General features: G+C 45.0%; 1 protein-coding gene across 2 annotated transcripts; it reads left to right on the top strand.

Annotated features, from left to right (window-relative positions):
- Window positions 1-282: 282 nt before the first annotated feature.
- LOC310711789 (uncharacterized protein) lies at window positions 283-6577 on the top strand. 2 transcript variants are annotated; one of them, XM_083514060.1, is made up of 2 exons: window positions 283-303; window positions 1628-5501. In XM_083514060.1, the coding sequence occupies exon 2, from the start codon at window positions 1630-1632 to the stop codon at window positions 3145-3147; it is 1518 nt and encodes a 505-aa protein (XP_083370186.1). In that variant the 5' UTR covers window positions 283-303; window positions 1628-1629; the 3' UTR covers window positions 3148-5501. The 2 variants fall into 2 exon arrangements, with proteins under 2 accessions (XP_083370186.1, XP_083370187.1); XM_083514061.1 differs by lacking the exon at window positions 283-303 and adding an exon at window positions 5673-6577 and having other exon boundaries at window positions 914-2293.
- Window positions 6578-19825: the final 13248 nt, after the last annotated feature.

Here is a 19825-nt window from a genome sequence, read left to right as displayed (position 1 = left end):
TCAGTTCAGAAAATACTGAGCAAGACATACCCATTACTCATGGTCTCTCTCATGGTCTCAAAGCAGCATTCCACAAAGCGTGTTCTCACTAGCAGAGAGCACGTGTTGCGGTTGGGGAGCAGGCCACCATCATGACTAGGCAATTTTGGGAACCCAAGATGAAAGGGTTAATTGGGTCGCTGGGGAAATTTGGGTGTTGCAAAATTGGAGGAGGGGTTTAGAGTCTATAAATTGAGGAGCTAGACTAGGGGACTTCCTCTTGGCCGTTTTGCATCAGATCAAGGAGCTGTTTGGTCGGAGACGGTTGTATTGCTAATTGCTTCCCATATTTCCTCCCCCCCCCTAGTTAATTTCCACCCGGTTTTCTTTTGACTCCTTCCTGCCAATTTAATTTCCTGGTCTTTAATTCCTGAAGTTTATCGGAAGCGGGGGTTTGCCTTATAGGCAGGGGGGGTGCCCCCTCCCTAGCGCCGGGAGTTTCCCCCTTTATTCCGCAGCCAGGCCGCCCCTAAGGCCGCAGCGGCCGGGCTTCCCCCTTTCCCCCACATCGCGTGCGTCGCCTTTGGGAGCCCCGCACCCGCCCGTGGGCCGCCCCGTGGCTCCACAGCCGCGGAGCGCAGCAGGCCTCCCACCCTTTCCCCCCCCCCCTCCTTCGTTTCCCTTGCCAAGGGAGACTCTATCCCGCCCGCAGGTCCGCCCCGTGGCTGCGATCCGCGGAGCGCTCCTAGGCGCCCTTCCCTCTCCCCGGCCCTCTCCTTAATCGGCGACTTACCTTGCACCCCTTATCAGGCTCGCGGCGCGGTGGCGGCCTCCTCCGTCGCGTCTCCGACGCTTCCTGAGCTGAAAGGAAATAAATAAATAATTAATTGCCGGATATCGCTGCGGCGCGGCTAGCGCCCGATATCTTAGGTCCCTGCTCCCGTGCAGCGTAACAGGCTCAGCTGCTGGGTGGCTTGTGGCCCGTTGGGGCCTCCTGGAGCCGCGGAGCGGCCTGTGCCTCTTCGGAGGCGTTTTTGCTGCTTCACGGGGACCTCCATTGCAGCGTGGCTAGGGAGTGATCTTCGCTGATATTGGCCTGCGCCTCCTGTGGCCGTTGCCTGCTATTGCAGCCGGCCTATTCTTGAGCTCCCCTAGTGGCCAAGCCGGTATTGCAGCCGGCCTACTCCTGAGCTCCCCTGGTGGCCTGGCCGGTATTGCAGCCGGCCTACTCTTGAGCTCCCCTAGTGGCTTAGCCGATATTGCAGCCGGCCTACTCCTGAGCTCCCCCGGTGGCCTGGCTGGTATTGCAGCCTCCTTTCTTTAAGTGGACAGGTGGTATAGAGCCACCTGCTGGTTGATTTGATTGTTGCACCATTGCATATTGTTTTTCTGTAGAATTTGATTTTATTACAGGTTTTCTGGATTTATTGAATAACTCTTGCTTTGGTTAAGCTTTTAATTGGGTTGCCTGCTCCCTCCTTTGCAGGCTGATTCGGAAGGCGCATAAAAGTTCTAATTAAGGATTTTAATTACAATTAATTAATTTGTTCCTTGAAGTGTTCTCGAGTTGGTTTCAGGTGCTATTGGACCAGGCCTGTTTACTTGTTAACAGTTTGGATTTTCTGCTTTATTTTCTATTGCCTAGCAGGTATGGCTCCAAAGAGGCACTCAGCTCGCCCTGGTCCACCTTCCACTGCAAAACGGCCTATTAGAGGCCCATCGCAGGCGTTACGCTCACCTGTGACAAGACAACCAGAGGGACGGGTGCAGTCATTGGTGTCCAGCATGGCCGGCGATCCTGCGGCCTTATCTCGCTTCGCGGCTAATCTGGATGGCTTTCTACAGCAGTGTTCCAGTCAGCCGTCCACGTCTGCAGCACCTCATCCTGTGGGAACATCATCTCCGGTCTTGTCATCATCTGAGGAGGATGGAAGTGGGGAAATGTTGCCTGTGGTGGGGGGAAGTGACCCCCAGCCGACCCAACCCCGTTACATACCTGCTGGTCGTGGTCGCGCAAGGAGGCCCCATCCTTCCCGGAGAGCTTCGGGGAGGGGTGCCCATTCTGTCCCTCCTTCCCGCCATGGTAGGTTAGTGCTGCCTACCGTTGAGGCAGCATCTGTTCCTGGTCCCTCACGGGTGGTTTCTTCTCCATCAGCCCCAGGTTCCTCTCGGCCGGATCAGGAATCAGAATCTTCCATTGAGGACAGCTTACCAGTTCCGGCCAGGAAGTCTTCGGGCGGGAAGCGTCGCCGCAGGAGATCTTCCCGGAAGCATGCAAAGCGAAGGAGGGATGACTCCTCTACTTCTTATACTGGTACGTCATCCTCTAGTTCTGATGAGGAGTCAGGTAACTCGCTGGAACTCTACTGGGGCTTTGGCGAATCCGCATCGGGGCTTCCTAAGTGGGCTTGGGAGCGCCGGTCCAACACACATCGGGCTAGGTATGGTATCGTTCAGGAATGTTTGGAGGGCGTTTTGGTACCAGACGTTAAAGTATCTACCAACTCCGCCAGAGACGTTATTCCTGGTTTGCACCTGTCATCGAAGGTGCGCTCTAGGATTTTGGATGGTCGATACGTAGACATGTTTAAGTTGGCTCCGCCTTCGGAGGATCAAGAGAAAAGTAGCTCTTCCAAAAAGCGCCAGGGGGTATCCAATGCAGACAGGACCTTCGAGCTCTGGCTCGATTGCTTTCAGGTCTTTGCTGGTGTAGTAATGGCGGCTTATCCACGGAGATCTCTCCATTTAATGGTTTATTTGTCCATTGTTTGCTCGGCATTCACCAGAGCCGGTGAAAAAGCCGCGATAAAATATGATGAAGCCTTCCGGCGCCGGGCGGCAAAAATTCCTTCTGCTCGCTGGGATCATAAGGATCTTGACGTTTGGACCACCCACGTGGCCCCACTTATCGATAAAAAGGCGCCTGAACAGCAGAAGCCTAAGTCTCTGGCAATGAAAGCTGGCCGGCGCCTGTTTTGCTGGGATTTCAATAAGGGCTCGTGTAATCGCCAGGGGTGCAAATTTGCCCACGCCTGCGAAAGGTGCAATGGTTCGCATCCCACTTCCTCATGTTTTGCAGGTCGGCGGCCCTTTCGTGGGGGTAAAGGGGGATCTCAGCAACCCCCAAAGCCCACCCCCGTCTCCGCCACCTCAGGAACTGGAAAGTAGTTCGCTGACATCGTTAGCGTATACACCAATCCGCTTGCGGGTTTTGCAAACTTGGCTGCAGTCGTACCCCAACGGGGATGCTGCAGAATATTTGAGCAATGGTTTTTCGCAGGGTTTTCGGATTCCGGTAGCCAAATCTCCTGTGGCTAGGAATCCTGCTAACCAAAAGTCAGTTCGCGAGCTACCTCAGGTTGCTCGTAAGAAGATTGCAAAGGAGGTGGCCATGCGAAGGATGGCCGGTCCTTTTGACACCCCTCCTTTTCAAACTTTACACGTCTCCCCTTTGGGCATTGTGCCAAAGAAGGCGCCGGGGGAATTTCGTTTGATTCATAATTTATCACATCCCACGGGTACGTCGGTTAACGATGTTATCCCTCCTGAACTCTGTTCAGTCAAGTACGCATCTCTTGATCATGCGATCAAGATGATTCGGAGTTTTGGCTCTTCTGCGTTATTGGCGAAATGCGACATTGAGTCTGCCTTCCGCCTTTTGCCAATACACCCAGAAGATTTTTGGTTACTGGGTTTTCAGTTTGAGGGCAAGTATTACTTTGATAAGGCCATGCCGATGGGATGTTCGATTGCCTGTGCCGCTTTCGAATCCTTCAGTTCCTTTTTGGAATGGGCATTGAAAGAAAAAACTGGTCTGGGCGGGGTCACTCATTATTTGGATGATTTTTTATTGGCCTCGGCCTCCGATACCGGTGACTGCTCGGTGCTATTGCAAGCGTTTGCTGATCTCACTCGGGAACTGGGGGTTCCCTTAGCCGCAGACAAGACTGAGGGTCCTTCGACTCGGCTGACTTATTTGGGTATCCTTTTGGATACTGTGGCTCAAACTTCTAGCTTACCTAGCGATAAACTGGAAAACTTGAGAAGGGTGATAGGGGAACTACTCCCATTGAGGAAGGTGTCCCTTCGGCAGCTTCAATCGCTGTTGGGACATTTGAATTTTGCATGTAGAGTGGTGGCGCCGGGGCGCCCCTTTTGCTCTCGCCTGGCTCGCCTCACCTCAGGGTTAAGAGCACCGCACCATCGGGTGCGTCTTTCTAACCAGGTGAGGGCTGATCTTTACATTTGGTTGGAATTCCTGGAGGAATTCAATGGGGTGTCATTATGGCAAGACACGCTGAACTTGCGTAATGACTTTCAAGTGCAGTCTGATGCTGCTGGTTCCCTTGGCTTTGGGCTCTATTGGAATGGACGTTGGTGTGCAGAACGTTGGCCGCAAGAATGGCAGGGGGGAGAGATTACGCGGGACCTAACCTTTCTCGAGTTTTTTCCCATTGCAGTGGCAGTGCATTTGTGGGTCGAGGAGTTCAGGAACCGTCGTGTCTGCTTCTGGACCGATAATCAGGCTGTGGTGACAGTGTTGGCCAAACTGTCGTCACGTTCCCCCCGGGTGTCGGCCTTATTACGGGTTTTTGTGTTACACTGCCTACGCCATAATATAGTTTTTTCAGCACGTTTTATCCCCGGGGTGTCTAATGAAATTGCTGATGCTCTGTCCCGTTTTCAGATGGAGCGGTTCAGACTTCTGGTTCCAGAGGCTCGGATACGTCCGGAATGTTTCCCGGAACATCTTTGGAGCCTTGGCAGCAATTAGTTTTACAGGGAGTAGCGGCATCGGTCTCCCCTTCTACCCTACGTTCTTACACTAAAGTGTGGGGTGATTTTGTGAGGTTTATGCAGCAATCTGCCTGCGAATTTAAAAGGGCTTCACCCACTTCCTCCCAGGTGTTAAGTTACCTGGCACACCTATTTCAGTTGGGTAGGGCAGCTAAGACTATTAGGATACATGCTGCTGCTATAGCATTTTTCTGCAAGGTATTCTTTGATAAGGATCCTTGTGCGAAGTTCCTTGTCCGCAAAACCTTGGAGGGATGGAGTCGACTTTGTCCTTCCCGGCCGGCAAATCGACAACCCATATCCTTTGATATGTTGTGCAAGATGCGCAGAAAGCTGCGGGTGGTTTGTTGGTCGGTGTATGAGGCCCGCCTGTTTTCAGCTGCCTTTTCGATAGCCTTTTTTGGTGCCCTAAGGGTGGGTGAAATAGTGGTGGAAGTCCATAAGGATGGCCGTACTCGCGGCCTTTTGTTGCAGGATGTACAGTTGTCTCCTGTAGAACTCCGTATCACAATTAGGCATTCAAAAATGGATCAAAAAGGCAGGGGGGCCCTCATGCGTCTCCCGGCTACGGGAGAAGCGGGCCCTTGCCCGGTAAAAGATGTCAGGAGGTACCTGTCTATCCGCACCCCTGGGGATGGTCCACTTCTTAGGCATGAGGATGGTTCCCCCCTGTCAAGGCAGCAGTTTGTGAAAGTAATGCGCAAAGTAATTATGGCGGGTGGCGGCAGGGCATCTGATTTTGCCCCACACTCATTTAGGATTGGGGCTGCCACTACTGCGGCGCATTGGGGTTTGTCAGCGGCCAGAATTCAGGAATTGGGTCGCTGGAAGTCTGAAGTGTTCAAAAGTTATATTCGTTGATAAGGACCTTACATTGTTTTGTTTGTTCATATTAGGTTTAGCGGCTGTCCGCGTATGGATGGTGGGGCACAGCATCGTCCATTGGGCTGGCGTCGCGGCTCAGCAGCTGGGAATGGGTCCTGGTCTCGGCCTTCCTCGACATGTTCAGTTGTCTTGGATAACCAGAAGGGGAATGCGCTGGTCGGAGCTCCTGCCTCAGATTCGGAGGCGGTTGTTATGGGATGTACCCCCGTCGGCCATTGTGTTACAGCTGGGTGAGAACGACCTGGTTTCTATGAACTGTTTATCCCTGCGTGCTACCATTTTATCGGACTTGGAGACGCTGCAGGCTATGATGCCTGACGGAAAAATCTTTTGGTCAAGGCTGCTACAACGGCGCGCTTGGAGGTGCAGTCATTGCCCAGCCGCCATTGAGAGAGCCAGGAGCCGTGTCAACTCCGCAGTAACAAAGAAGGTCTGGGAGTTGGGTGGGGATGTGATTTTTCATCCTGGAATTTCTTCTCAGAGGCCAGATTTATTCCGAGATGATGGCGTGCACCTTTCTGCTTCGGGTAATGAAGCTTGGCTAGGTGCGGTGGTGGCCAAGCTGAGGTCTTGGCTGGGGCTGTGAGTGGTTTGGCGGGGAGCCGTGGGCTCCATGGCGGTTAGGCATTGGTTAAATTGGTGCTTGGAGGGGTAAGGTGCCTACCCCTCCAAATGATGCGAATGGGAATTCCGTTAAAGGAATCCAGGGGCTTGCCATCCTTTCGTCCTTGTCCGTGGAGCCGGACTTGGGCCGGGCAAGACCCCACCGGAACATGAGGGTGAGAGGTGTTGGACTGCATTTACCCAGCCTCATTTCTCCCCAATACTTGTTTCCCACGCTGGCTTCCGGTGGTGTCCGGAAGTGCCAGCGCTGTCCTTGGGGGGGCAAGGACATAGTCATAACCATTGCCTAAGCAACCACTCACATTTTCTGTATTTAAATAAAGTTGTGGCCAAAATTATGCCAAAAACCTTAAACAAAAATTAACGTGTGCTGTGTGAATTTTTTGGGGGGGTGGCACTGCGGAACTCAACACGCAATTAAGGCACCACAATGAAAAATGCCTTTTCTTTGGTAACCAACCCTCATACCTCATTTAGCAGGGATAACCTCAGAAGGGCCTCTAATGGAGATCTTAAGTTCTGGGTAGACTTTTGTCACCCGGTCCTGGTAATATTTTGACTGTTTGCTTATTGAATAGCATTATAAATTGCTCAATATTTAAAGACTATCTAAGACACATACAATATATCAAAAAGAATATCATTAGAACAAAAATACAACCAATACAACCATAGTACAGAAGCCTCTAAAAACAAAGCAGGAGCCAATCTTATAGGTCAGGGACTGGAAAGTTTGGTGAATGGTCACAGAAATTGGACAGCGAGAAATATTCGAACCTACATACCTTACAGGCCTTCAAAGTAGGACCCCTCTGATACAATGCACTATTGACAATGTTCACAGAACTGTTGAAAACTTATGGAGAAGTTCTCTTTTCATACTGCTTTCAGTTCCCACGTCACAGCAGCTTGGACGTGTGTTGGAAAATCTGTGCCCTTTCAGTGCAGATTTCAGTTTTGGAAAAAGAAACAAATCCAGTGGAGCCAGATCAGGAGGAGGGTGGGACAACTCAGAAACCTCAGTAATGATTTCATGCAGAATATGCAATTCTTCCGCCCTCATTGATCCCGCATCAATAACTCATGAACTCTGTTGACATTTGCCGCCATTCTGCTCGTCAATGGTCTGCCAGACCGAGGGTCATCGTCAATGGTTTGCTACACTTCACAGAAATGTTTAAACCACTCATACACTGTCTTTCAAGTTACAGCTTCATCTCCATACACAATTGTGAGCATTTTGTGGGTTTCTGGTGCCGATTGTATGTTCAAATATTGCTCGCTGTCCGATTTCTATGAACATTCACCGAACTTTCCGGTCACACCTTGTATTTAGCATTTGAAACAATAGATGACTGCTGCTTTGTGTATGGCAGAAGCAACAGCATTCCACAGAATAGGGACAACTGCAGAAAATGTAAGTGCTTAGGTCATTTTCCTATTACATGCCCTATAAGATCCAGTGTAGTATAGTGTAATATAGGATCGGATAGGTTAGAGCTTTTAACTAGGACTTAGGAGACCAGGGTTTAAATCCCCACTCAGCCATGATGGTCACTGAATGACCTTGGGCCATTCACTGCCCTCAGCCTAACCTACCTCACAGGATTGTTGGGGGGGATTAAATGAGGAGAAGGAGAACCATGTAAGCTACTCGGAGCTCCTTGGGAAATAATATGGAATATAAATGCATGATATAAATAAAATAAATATATTCTGTAGGATGTGGCACCATGAATAGAATTCCCCCAGGTGATCTAAGAGATCTTATGGGCCAATACACAGGAAGGTGGCCTTTCATCTAACCTGGTCCCAAGTTGCCCAAGGCTTTATGTGTTAACATCAAGTTCAAAAAGAGTGTGCTTTCCAACAATTGCTTGGGTGACCTTTGATTTTGTATTACCGGCAGCCTTCTGTTCTATTTGCCTATGGCCCTATATTTAAGCAAAAGGATGTGTTTCCATACATAATCACCTGAGTTTCATTTGAATATTTCTCCCAAGATCATTGACTGCTCTCACTGTATGAGGTTTTCTGCTTCAAATTTAGTGCTGACTCCAGCAGAGCATAAAATAGATTTGAAGACAATAAAAAATGCACTGCCTTATTTCCCCAAGGCATGTACTATATGATGGTTCTTCAGCAAAACTAATTTTATAAGGAGAGACAAGCAACAAAGGTAATCTCCAAGTACAACAATTTATCTATTGTTTTCTAAGTTATTTTACTAAATATTGATTGACTCTCTTGCTTGGTAGGCTTTTGCCATACATGCTAAAGTGAAGTTGTGGGAGTTTAAAAAAAAACATATAAATACTCATACTTTTTATTTGTAAGGGCTTAACAGACAAAATTCATTCCTGTCAAACTGGTGTGCTGTCCTGGCTTTCACTAGTCCCACCTTTAAAAGTGGGGATGATTCATTCAATTGAAACCAACATGTCTACAAACACAGAATAAATTCATTTCAGAATATGGGAATGACCCCAGTTGTTTCTAACGGGCCAGAAGTATTTGATCTCTATCTTACTAATTAGTTTGGCTCAGTAATGACTATGCCTGACTGCTACCTGGAGCACAGTACTGGTGCACTGTGTGAGCAATCAATGACCAATGAATTGAGGATACACTGGGCTCAAAATAGGTTAAAACACATTTAATGACATCACCCACAGATCTGTTTTCACTTCTCTTGAGCTCTTCAAATAGCCCACCAGCTTAACTCCCCATACCCTCAATACAGCCAGTTCCCAACTGATTTTTGTTTCTTTTTTCTTTTTTACTTCATCTTGGATGAATATATTTTGTCATTTTCTTTATGATTATTTGTTACACATCTACCCTTTTCTTCCTACAAAGAACTTAGTTTGGGTGAAGGACCAAAGCTCAGTGTTAGAGCAGCATTTCATGAAAATGGAGAAACTCTCCTATGTGAATTTTTTTACAGAGAATCATAGGATTATAGAAATCAAAGGGTCCTCTAGCCCCCTGCAATTCAGGAATCTCAATCAAAGCATCCATGACAGATGACCAGCCAACCTCTGCTTAAACACCTCCAAGGAGGAGGCACCTTCTGAGGGAGTCTGTTCTATTGTCGAGCAGCTCTTACTATCAGAAAGTTCTTCCTGATGTTTAGTTGGACTCTCTTTTCATCTAACTTGAATCCAACCCTCCAGAGCAGGAGAAAACAAGCTTGTTCCATCTTTCATGTGACAGCCCTAGGGATAGCTGAAGATGGCAGTGTTTGGATGTGGGCATCCCAGTCACTGTTATCAGGCATGACCTGCAGGTGTTGGGGGGTGCCCTTTGGCCTAAGGACACATGGGGTGAACATTGACCAATGGGGCCAATGTTGGGCTCTTACACCCAAGGTCCACAGAGCAGGGAGGGAGGAATCTTAGGAAACCTAGCTGCGTGTGGCTGTTAACTTGCCCAGGTGATGGGGGTAGAAATTACCCCCATCTATCAATGAACACCTGCCCGGACTTAATTTGATTTGATTACATTGGTTGAATTGGACTAGTTAATTTGTTATGTGGCTCCTAAAGTTGTTATATTTAATAAATATAACCTATTTATCCACAATTGCTTGACTTGACTCTTCTTCCTGATGTGCTGGCAATATTGCAGCATTTGTTCTTACTTGAGCTTTGACACTCTAGTCACACCCCAACCCATCACTGGAGGCCGACACAAGCCAGGGTGAGTGCAAGGATACACCACAAAACACAAAGCGCACACTGGAATAATAAAGGAAAGACAATCCAAAATCTCAATAGCCCCTGAATTATTATTTTTTTGAAACCAGCAAAACATCTAAATTCTTTTGTGAAGAAAAAGGTGAATGAGGCCTTGATTTCTATTGACCCTGAAGAAGCAGCTTACGCAGGTCAGGGAATGGAGTTTATGAAAAGTGACTGCAACAGATGCTGTGCTTCCAAAGGTGATTTATAGATAGCTCTCCAGTTAATGACTTAATTTACTCTGTATAAAGAGCAGGTCTCCAAAGCGCTTGCGGTCAGGTGGACATCCTCCCTTACTTCTTCGTTTGAGTAATTAAAAGGAAAGGAGAGAAGCGGATGTCAAAAACCTCGGAGCAAAGTGAAAGAAGTCACAGAGTTCCAATTCCCTTGGTGAAGAAGAGCAGGGGAAAGTAATGACTTGGTGTGACCCAATTTTGCATAGGGCTTGTTTCCTCCTGAAGCACTCTTCTTCTTTAGCATTTCCCACACATTTATAGTTAGCAGGGCTTATTTGTTCTGAGGTTTGCTGGCAACAATTCCCTTTTCTGGCTATTTCCTTTTGATGTTTTGTTTTCTCTTTTTAAAGTATTTCAGCAAACCAAAACAGTAGCAGCACCAGGGGGTATGGGGGCAGGGGGCACACAAACAGAAACGTCCATTTCAAGGGAGCAGAGATATTTCATGTGTTGGATTTCTGAGGAAGAAATAACTGTGCATTTCACATCAGTGTTCCCATCCGAAATGTATTTTCTTTGAAGTCATGTTGATTTTTTATTTATTTTTTAGTTGAAGACGCTTAATGTTTCAGTTGTTGATTATCTAGCAAACTTAAGGTAGTGCTATTCAAATACAAGGAAAAAGTTATGTGTTCTGTTTTTGTCAGTTTTGTGTGTGTGTGTGTGAGAGAGAGAGAGAGAGAGAGAGAGAGAGAGAGAGAGAGAGATTACCAAAATCAGAAAAAGAGCTTGCAAATACATGCAAAGCATAAAAAAATTGTACACATGAATTCCAACCTAAGGCTTCAGCTGAAACCATTTGCCCTGTGAGGAGGAAGAAGAGGGTGAGTGAGGCAGACAGAGGAACTAAGTTAATTATATATACAGGTAATGACTGATTAACGTGTGTCTAGAAGTGACCTAGAAACAACACTCGGCACATCTTGAAAAGGGCATAACAGGAGTGTAACAGCGGTGGGGTATAACAGGGTGGGGCATGTTTATACACACAAAATGGTCATTGACTGTAGAAAGCTCACAAAAACAGAACAAAACAAAAAGTCGAAGCAGTTCATATTGAATTTCTTCTCCTTTCCCCCCATTTTTTAAAGCCTATCACTTTTCAAAGGCTCATGGGGAAAGGTTGAATTCCAGTGAACTGTTAGTGGTGCTTGCCAGCAGACAAAATACTGTTGAAAAGCTTGCAGCTTGTAGAGCTGCATGAATTCAGCTCTGACCTGGAAGAAGGCTTGGAGATCAAGTGTGTTGTGGAGTTTAGAGTGTTGGACTAGGACCTGGGAGACCAGTATTCAAGTCCTATCTCATCCATGAAGCTCAACAAGGTGACGCTGGGCCAGCACTCTGGCCTAACCCATGGAGAGGGAGAGAACTAAGTCTGGCACCTTGAGCTCATTGGAGAAAAGGTGGAATGCAAATCTTATAAATAAATATAGAAATACATAATTGCCTGCGTAGGAGCTTTTTCACAGGTACAATAATGTCCGCCTACTCACATATGAACCCAGATGATTGGGTTCAATTTCAGGCTTATGGTACAAAATCATATGTACTAATTAAAAAGCTTTTTCAAAACATATGCATGTGCAATTCATAAAAATACTTATGTGCAGACTTTTTTAATGGGGATGGGGGAAGATGATGGAAAATTATGACCACCAGCTGCTGGTTCTTGGTGGAACAACTGCTAATGTTCCTGCTGCGAATCAGGTAGCCATGGCAATGCATGGCTTGTAGCAGCATGTGTTAACCCAGAAGGTAGTGGTTTCAGCATCCTGTTTGCCTCTTTCTCCACCACCCTGCATTTCATCTGAAAGTTCCCTTTGGATAACTGTTTATTCAGGCCAAAAGGCTTCTTTTTAAGGCTTAGAACTTTGGACAAGCCCAATGAAATCCCAAGCCTTGGAAAATGGAGAATTGTGAAATATTTTGTTGGAAGCCACCCAGAGTGGCTGGGGAAACCCAGCCAGATGAGTGGGGTATAAGTAAATTATTATTATTATTATTATTATTATTATTATTATTATTATTATTAACAACCAAACAGTATATAAATTTCATTAAATAATTAAATGAAACCCCCAACCTTGTTGAAAGAGTATGGGGAAGCTCCCTACCCTGAATGCTCCTTTGGAGGCTCACATACAGCAGGGGGTTGGGAACCTCAGGCTTAGTACCTGCCAGATTTCTACACCTAGACTTTGGGACTCACCCCAGATCTCACCCCTCACCACCATTGCTTCACATACCCCTTGACGACATTCAGTTTGAAGGAGATTCTGGATGCCCTGTAGGCCATTTGGAAAACCTGGTCATACAGCATCCTTTATCAATTTGTGTCTTTTAAACAAGGCACAGCTTTGCATTTGTGAGTATGAGAACACACTGTGCCCTGGATGTTTGCAGCTGTTTCACCTCAACAGCACATTAAGACATTTTCATTTTATTTACTGCTACATAAAGGAAGCACCAAGGACATTCAATAGTGAATCTGTTGCTAAAAGATGTAAGAATAATAGTAATTGAAATCAGCAGCATGAAAACCATGGGAGGCTCAGTGCTTTAGTGGTTTGTCTTAAGTTGATATTACCCAGTGCAAGGTGCTAATGCATTTTGAATGAATGTTAATGGGACTCCAGCAATTGTGGCAATCTATTTAAATTAAAAGGGGGAACTTCTCCAGGTTCCTCTGCAGCTTGAATAAGAGTAATACTGACTGCAACTTCAGGGGTGATGGTGCATATGAATTATCTACCTACAGTATAACATGCTTGCCATTTCTGGGGTAGTTTTGTTATATTCAGCTCACAGCCTGCTGTGCAACATATCATGCACTAATTGGTGAATTCAATTGCAAGAATTGTTTATGAATATGTCAACAGGCAGTCAGCACCCAAGTCATAGACTTGGGAATTGTGAAATGAGTTTTGATCATTGTCAGCTTTAATTGATTTGGATGGTTTGAAGGTAAACCTTGTATGCAGATAGGCTGTATTTGGATATAAATATTTATGCAGTGCATTATTATTTCATGGGAAGAATTGTGTGGCATTTTGGAAAGGGTGTCTTCACACATAAATATATGCAACATCTTCTAGGAATCAAAGAGGCTAGGTGAGATGAGAACAAAGGAATCTGCCTAAAGCCAGGTCAGATGATTGTTCATGTAACCTGGTATAGCCTGCTCTGACATAGGGATGTAGAAAAGATTTGGTTTGGTCTCTGTTTTAAGAGCATCAGAAGATCCTGCTGGATCAGGCCAATGGTCCATGTAGTCCAGCATCTTGTCAACACAGTGGATAACCAGATGCTGTCGGAAAGCTCAAAAGTAGAACCTGAGTACAACAGCACTCTCCCCACTTGCGATTCCCAGAAACTGGTATGCAGAGGCATACTGCCTCCAACAGCAGATGTAGAATATTGCCATTGTGGCGTGTGTTGAGAATTGTGTTGGAAAAATGGAGACACACTGGTTAAGAGAAATCAGCTGAAGCAGAAATGCTGGGACAAGCTAGAGTGGGGACACTGGCAACTGGGTGACATGGGAACTGTTAGAAGCAATTATGTATGCATCAGGCTGCTTGTCGAGAACTATAAAAGTATGCATATAACCTGTAAATGGGGTCTCTTGTCTACACTACAAGTTGGATGAGAAACAATCCTTGTACAAAAATAAATCTTTTTCTTCTTCTTTGCTGCCCATTGCCTGATTATTGGTCTCCACTAGATATGAAACGTCAAAGTAGAGAGATCCAAGCTAGTTGCTTTTGATAGCCTTATTTTCAATGAATTTGTCTGATCCTCTTCTGAAGCATTAAAAATGCACAGTAACCCCACAAAACTGCCAACACGTTAAAAAACAACAACACAATGGCAAAGATCCATTTATCCTGCTGAGAAGACTGTAACAATAAATATGTCTTCAAATGTTTCCAGAAAATACAGATACAGTTGTATCTCAATAGGAATGTTATTTCATGGAACTGGGAAAACCATGCTGAAAGCCCTCCGAGTTACTGCAGGGTGAGCTTCCAAAATCTTTGGAAGTTTCAAAGCAGACATTTTCTGTTAGACTGCAGGAATCTATTGAGTATATAGGAGATAAGGCAGTCTCTTAAGTAACCAGGTCCTAAGCTGTATAAAGCCTTCTTCTGGGAATGAATTCCATAATTTACTTCATTTTGTCAGTCCTGAATCTTTCAACATCATGCTTCATTAGATGTCACCATTTATGAATCAAAGTCATGGTAGAATAATGAACCAGATCCTTAGTTGCTTGGGAACAATGTGTCCAGGGCTTTTTTTCAGGTGGAACTCACCAGAACTCAGTTCTGGCACCTCTCAGGTGTGCACCATTGTCATTATAAGAGGACAAGGGAGGTGTTTATGGTGAGTTCTGGCACATCTTTTTCTAGAAAAATAGTACTGAATATGCCCAATACAAATATAAGTTGGCAGTACAGAGGAAAGTCATTCTTAATAGTTTGGTAAAAGAAATGGCTTGTTATTAAATGTGTAAGTGCCTTGTTTCAAGATGGGACACAAGATGGGACTCAATGCCCTCACTCTCAAAATTGGTATAAGCAACAATCTTTTATGCTGTTACTCCCATTTCCTTATTTCTTCTGAAGAGTCCAATAAAAAACCATTCTTGCAACAAGGTGATTTCACTTCTTGGGTACATCAGTGCATGTGCAGAAATTAGCCTACTGTGCATTAATTGCTTCACCCACTTTTGCCTCTGGCCCCAACCACAGCCTATAGCTTTCAGAAACTAATGTGGTAACCGGGGTGAAAAAGGTTTCCTAGTGCTATGCTGTTGTAATGTCCAAGGTACCAGGCAGGGGTAGAAAGATGAAGGGAGAAGTATGCCAGAGCAGCACCAGATGCATTTTTGCCTAGTAATCTGATTGCTGACTTTGGGGCTAGTTATAGTTTCCAAGTTGACTTCCAGGGCAGCCCTATATAGAGTGAGCTGCAATAATCCAGTCTGGAAGCTACCAAAGCATGGAATACAGTGACTATGAGTACAGTTTAGGAGTTAGCAATTTGGGAGATGCCAGTCTGCGTATGTGAAGAATGTGTTTGGTAGTGTTTGTGTGTTTACTTGTTAAATCCAAGGCTTTGGGTAATGGTTTGCTCCCTCAACTTCACAAAATCCCCTTTCTAGCCACACTAGTAAACTTTTTGCATTTCTTTAAGCAATGATTTTCTGTCATGTTTCAGTGTTTTCTATCATCTTTCTCTTATTATAGGATTTTCAGATACAGACTATAATTTACTGATATTGATGTGTTTATTTTCTCAATTGTATGTATGCTTTTAGGACCAAGAAATGTTGTATTTTATATAAGTCTCCCTCTAAACTTACGTTGCCTAGCATATCACAGTCAGGATGGATTTTTAATTTGGATCCTGTGGTCAAAAGTGCATTCTTGAGCTGCGTTGGGACAAGGGATAGGATTTTCCGAAAATATTGATGTCTTGATATCCTCAATGTTTTCCCGCCCCCTCTAAGTCTCATCTCATTGAGCTTGACAAAAAGTAAGTTGTTTTTACCAATTGATAAAAGTATGAACCATTCTTACATCTCTCTCTCTCTCTCTTTCTCTCTCTCTCTCTCTCTCTCTCTCACACACACACACACGTATTATGTATAAATGTTCTCCTAGTATCCTAATGTAACCTACAAAAAAAATAGATATATACAATACCTAGAACTGTGTAAAAATGCATGGGGTTTGACATATTATGGGTTCTGACCAATGTTAGGTCCTTTCTGCACTTACAATTTATAGTGGTATAGGTGCTGTTTGATCTGACTTTTAAAACCATGAGTTTGCAGCTAATTATCTGCACCTTTGGTCACATGTCACTGTTATTAGACAGTGACTAAGGGGTTTCCCGTTCCATACTAATGGCGGATTGTACCCAAAATGAGAAATGTTCCATGTCTGGAATCACACACACCCTACATACGCTTACATTCCTCAAGCCAGTAAATGTCGGAGTTATTGACAGGAACATGAGGTAGCCATAGTTTTAAAAGTGTGCAGCTGCTTTCATCTGCTGCTTTGAAAACTGTGTTCCGGAGTATAACATTCATGATAAGGGCTTGCTCTGGAACAACAACAAAATGGTGTCAAAACTCTCAACAAATTTATCCGTTTGTTTCTAGGCATATTCTAGTATGGATAAAAATTCTATCTATGCAGTGAACCAAGATCATCAATTTACAAGAAATAAGCCATTTTTATTAGCACTGTAATCTCCAGAATCCTCTCAGAAATATATTTTTGTAATCTTTTAATTTCTTGGAGACGTCTTAACATAATAATTCAGTACATAAGCGATGTCCCTGGACATGGCAGCCTAACACAGCAGCACAGTGACTTATCCGTTTTTCTCCCATGAATTCTGAAACAAGTCACTTTTTTTTCATGGCTTTCATTATTTTCTTAAAGGAGTGTTGTTTGAAGATAATAATCTCTTACTACTTAAGCCTCCCCTGAGGCCCCATTTCAATGATTTTTCTTATTCACATAATCCTCCATCAAAGCTTCATTTTATTTGAAGAGGCAGATGTGATCATCATTGCAAATTTAAATCCATTATGCCAGTGTGATGGTGTTCAGTCCAAATAAAATAAAATAAAATAAAATAAAATAAAATAAATGCTTAGTACTGGAAGATGCGAGCGATTGATACTCATCCTTAGATCGAACTGATCTATGAGTTAAAATTATTTGTAAATCCAGTGAGAGCAATCAAAAGGGTATTGATGGAAGTTTAGGATGCTGAATAGTACAGGCTTCTTAAGCAATCACACAACATAACCTGTTTATTGGGTGTACTTGGAAAGTTCAGGCCAAGAGCTGCAGGAATTCTGTCTCTGAACAGACTGCTTGACGCACATATGAACTTCTGTTGTGAATTACAGCAAGACCCATATCATTCAGTATCCAGTTACCACAAGGGTCAACATTGATGCCAAAATCCAGCATCGCCTGAGCTCTGCGAGTGCGGCTTTCTCCCAATTGAAGTACAGAGTGTTTGAGGACATTCGCAGGGAAACCAAAATGCTTGTTTACAAAGCTATTGTACTACCAACCTTCAGGGGCGAAGGAAGGCGTCGTGACACCTGGGGCGGGCGCCATGGTGTAGGGCGCATGTGCAGCATCACTACATATGATGCATGCGCTGTATGTAGCGACGACACACATGCACTGTATAGCGGTTTGCTAGTGCCACTCTAGCGCTGTACGGATGGTGCCGGGATCCCTCTGGCACCGCTACAGCTGCGAACGGAGGATCCTCTGTTCGTGGATGCAGCTGCAAGCAGAGGATCCCGGCACTGTCTGTAGGGTGCTGGAGTGGCACCGGCAGCAAACCACTAAGTGCAGCGCATGTGTGCGACACTGCACATGCACTGTACTTAGTGGTTTGCTGCCGGTGCTGGGATCCTCTGATTGCAGCTGCAGTCGCGAAGAGAGGATCCTCCAAAGGCAGCTAAGGTGGCACGATGTCTGCTCGCACTGCCGCGAGCCCCCGCAGGGTAACTTCTTGTCACCCCCGCAGGCATGGAACCCGGGGCGTACCGCCCCCATGCCCCCCCCCATTGGGACGCCACTGCCAACCTTACTGTATGCTTGTGAAACATGGACCACTTACAAACGCCATCTCCAACTTCTCGAAAGATTCTATCAATGGTGTCTCCAAAAAATCTTACACATCACTTGGGAAGACAGGCAAACTAATATCAGTGTACTGGATGAAGCAAAGATCACCAGTGTTGAAGCAATGATTCTTCAACATCAACTTTGTTGGACTGGTCATGTTGTGCGGATGCCTGATGATCGTCTTCCAAAGCAACTACTCTATTCTGAACTTAAAAATGGAAAGCGTAATGCTGGTGGTCAACATAAGAGGTTTAAAGACTGTCTCAAGGCAAATCTTAAAAAATGTAGTATAAACACTGACAACTGGGAAACACTGGCCTGCGAAGACTCCAGTTGGAGAACAGCCTTTACCAAAGGTGTCATGGACTTTGAAGACACTCAAACTCAGGACCCAAGGGAAAAACGTGCTAAGAGAAAGGCACGTGCTAAGAGAAAGGCTAAGAGAAATCCACACCGTGATCAACTCCTGTTCGGGAACTAATGTCTCCACTGTGGAAGGACGTGTGGGTCCAGAATTGGCCTCCACAGTCACTTATGAACTCATTGTTAAAACCGTGTTTATGGAAGACAATCTTACTCAGCTACGAGTGATCGCCAAAGAAGAAGAAGACCCACAATGGCCAAGCAGGTACCCCTATCCCCACCCTTCAATCTGTTTGGTGCATCATCACCATACAGGTGCATCAAGGCATTCACTACAGCAGTTCATTGTGTTTTCCCTGCTGTAGTCAAAACTAAATGTCAGCCAAGCAATGCCAATACATCCGAGATCAGAGCTTTTGGAATTGGTGAAGACAAGAAGCTCCCATGGCCAGTCATGAGATATACCCCATCATTTGACAGGTCAACTCCTAGTTTCATACTACTTGAAGGAACAGGCAAGTGGATGCTGTGTAGATCAGGAAGTAGAGGTGTTCAGGATAGGGGACACTTTTTCAAGGAGGCATTAACCTGAACTTCTGGGCATGTCCATGCCTTCAAGCCAGCATGCTTGGATGAGACAAGCATAAATTCATGCTCTCAAGCATTTTTTTGTATATTACAGGGGTGAGTCTAAGAATGTGATTTCCCCCACCTACAATCTGAAGTGGTACAATCGATTATATCACCCAAGAATGCTTTACATATCATGTTGTGATGTGTTTCATATACACCAGATCTCTGACATAATTTCTGCTTCACTCCAGAGACTGGCTGTCCACAACCTAAATTCATGAGCAGCCTGTATTTTACCATTTAAATTATTCATGCATTAGTTCATTTACCAGTGGTGGCATTAAAAAGAAAGAAAGAAAGAACTTTAACAACCTCTAGATACTTTACTTGTGGTCTATGCATTTGGGAATATACCACCACAACTGGCTTCATTATCTATGCTACTTCACTGAAAAGAAAATGGGAATTAAAAGGTAATAGCCTGACACATTTTTGAGATTTGCCTTCAAAACCACAGCATATTTCATTAGTTCCACTCGTGTTCTTTGGTGCAGTGTTGGGAGGATCTTATAATGAAGTTTTCAGCTCTTGCTTCTGCTAAATATGCTTTAGTGTTAAGCATAATGCTAAACCTGATATGTGAAAATCAAATCAATTCTGCAGCTGAGAACATCAGCAGAAAGGGAAGAGGCATGGAGATTCTTTTAATGGCTAGAAAACACACACAAAAGGGATAATATCTCAGTGACAGAAGTAATGCATTAAAATGAATTTCAGGAGGCATTGATAGCAGTATCTATTTGCAACTCTCTCTCTCTCTCTCTCTCTCTCTCTCTCTCTCCCTCCCTCCCTCTCTCTCCCTCCCTCTCTCTCTCTCTCTCTCTCTCTCTCTCACACACACACACACACACAGAGAGAGATTGCAGCACAATGAAGTCTCTGTCATGGC

This window comes from Podarcis liolepis (assembly GCF_965112155.1).
Source record: "Podarcis liolepis genome assembly, chromosome: 7".
Taxonomy (NCBI): Eukaryota; Metazoa; Chordata; class Lepidosauria; order Squamata; family Lacertidae; genus Podarcis; species Podarcis liolepis.
This window is presented reverse-complemented; position numbering and strand designations above follow the sequence as displayed.

What these genes read in the sequence shown, in the direction of transcription:
- LOC310711789 (XM_083514060.1), top strand. Translation starts at nt 1,630, where the DNA reads ATGGCTCCAAAGAGGCACTCAGCTCGCCCTGGTCCACCTTCCACTGCA.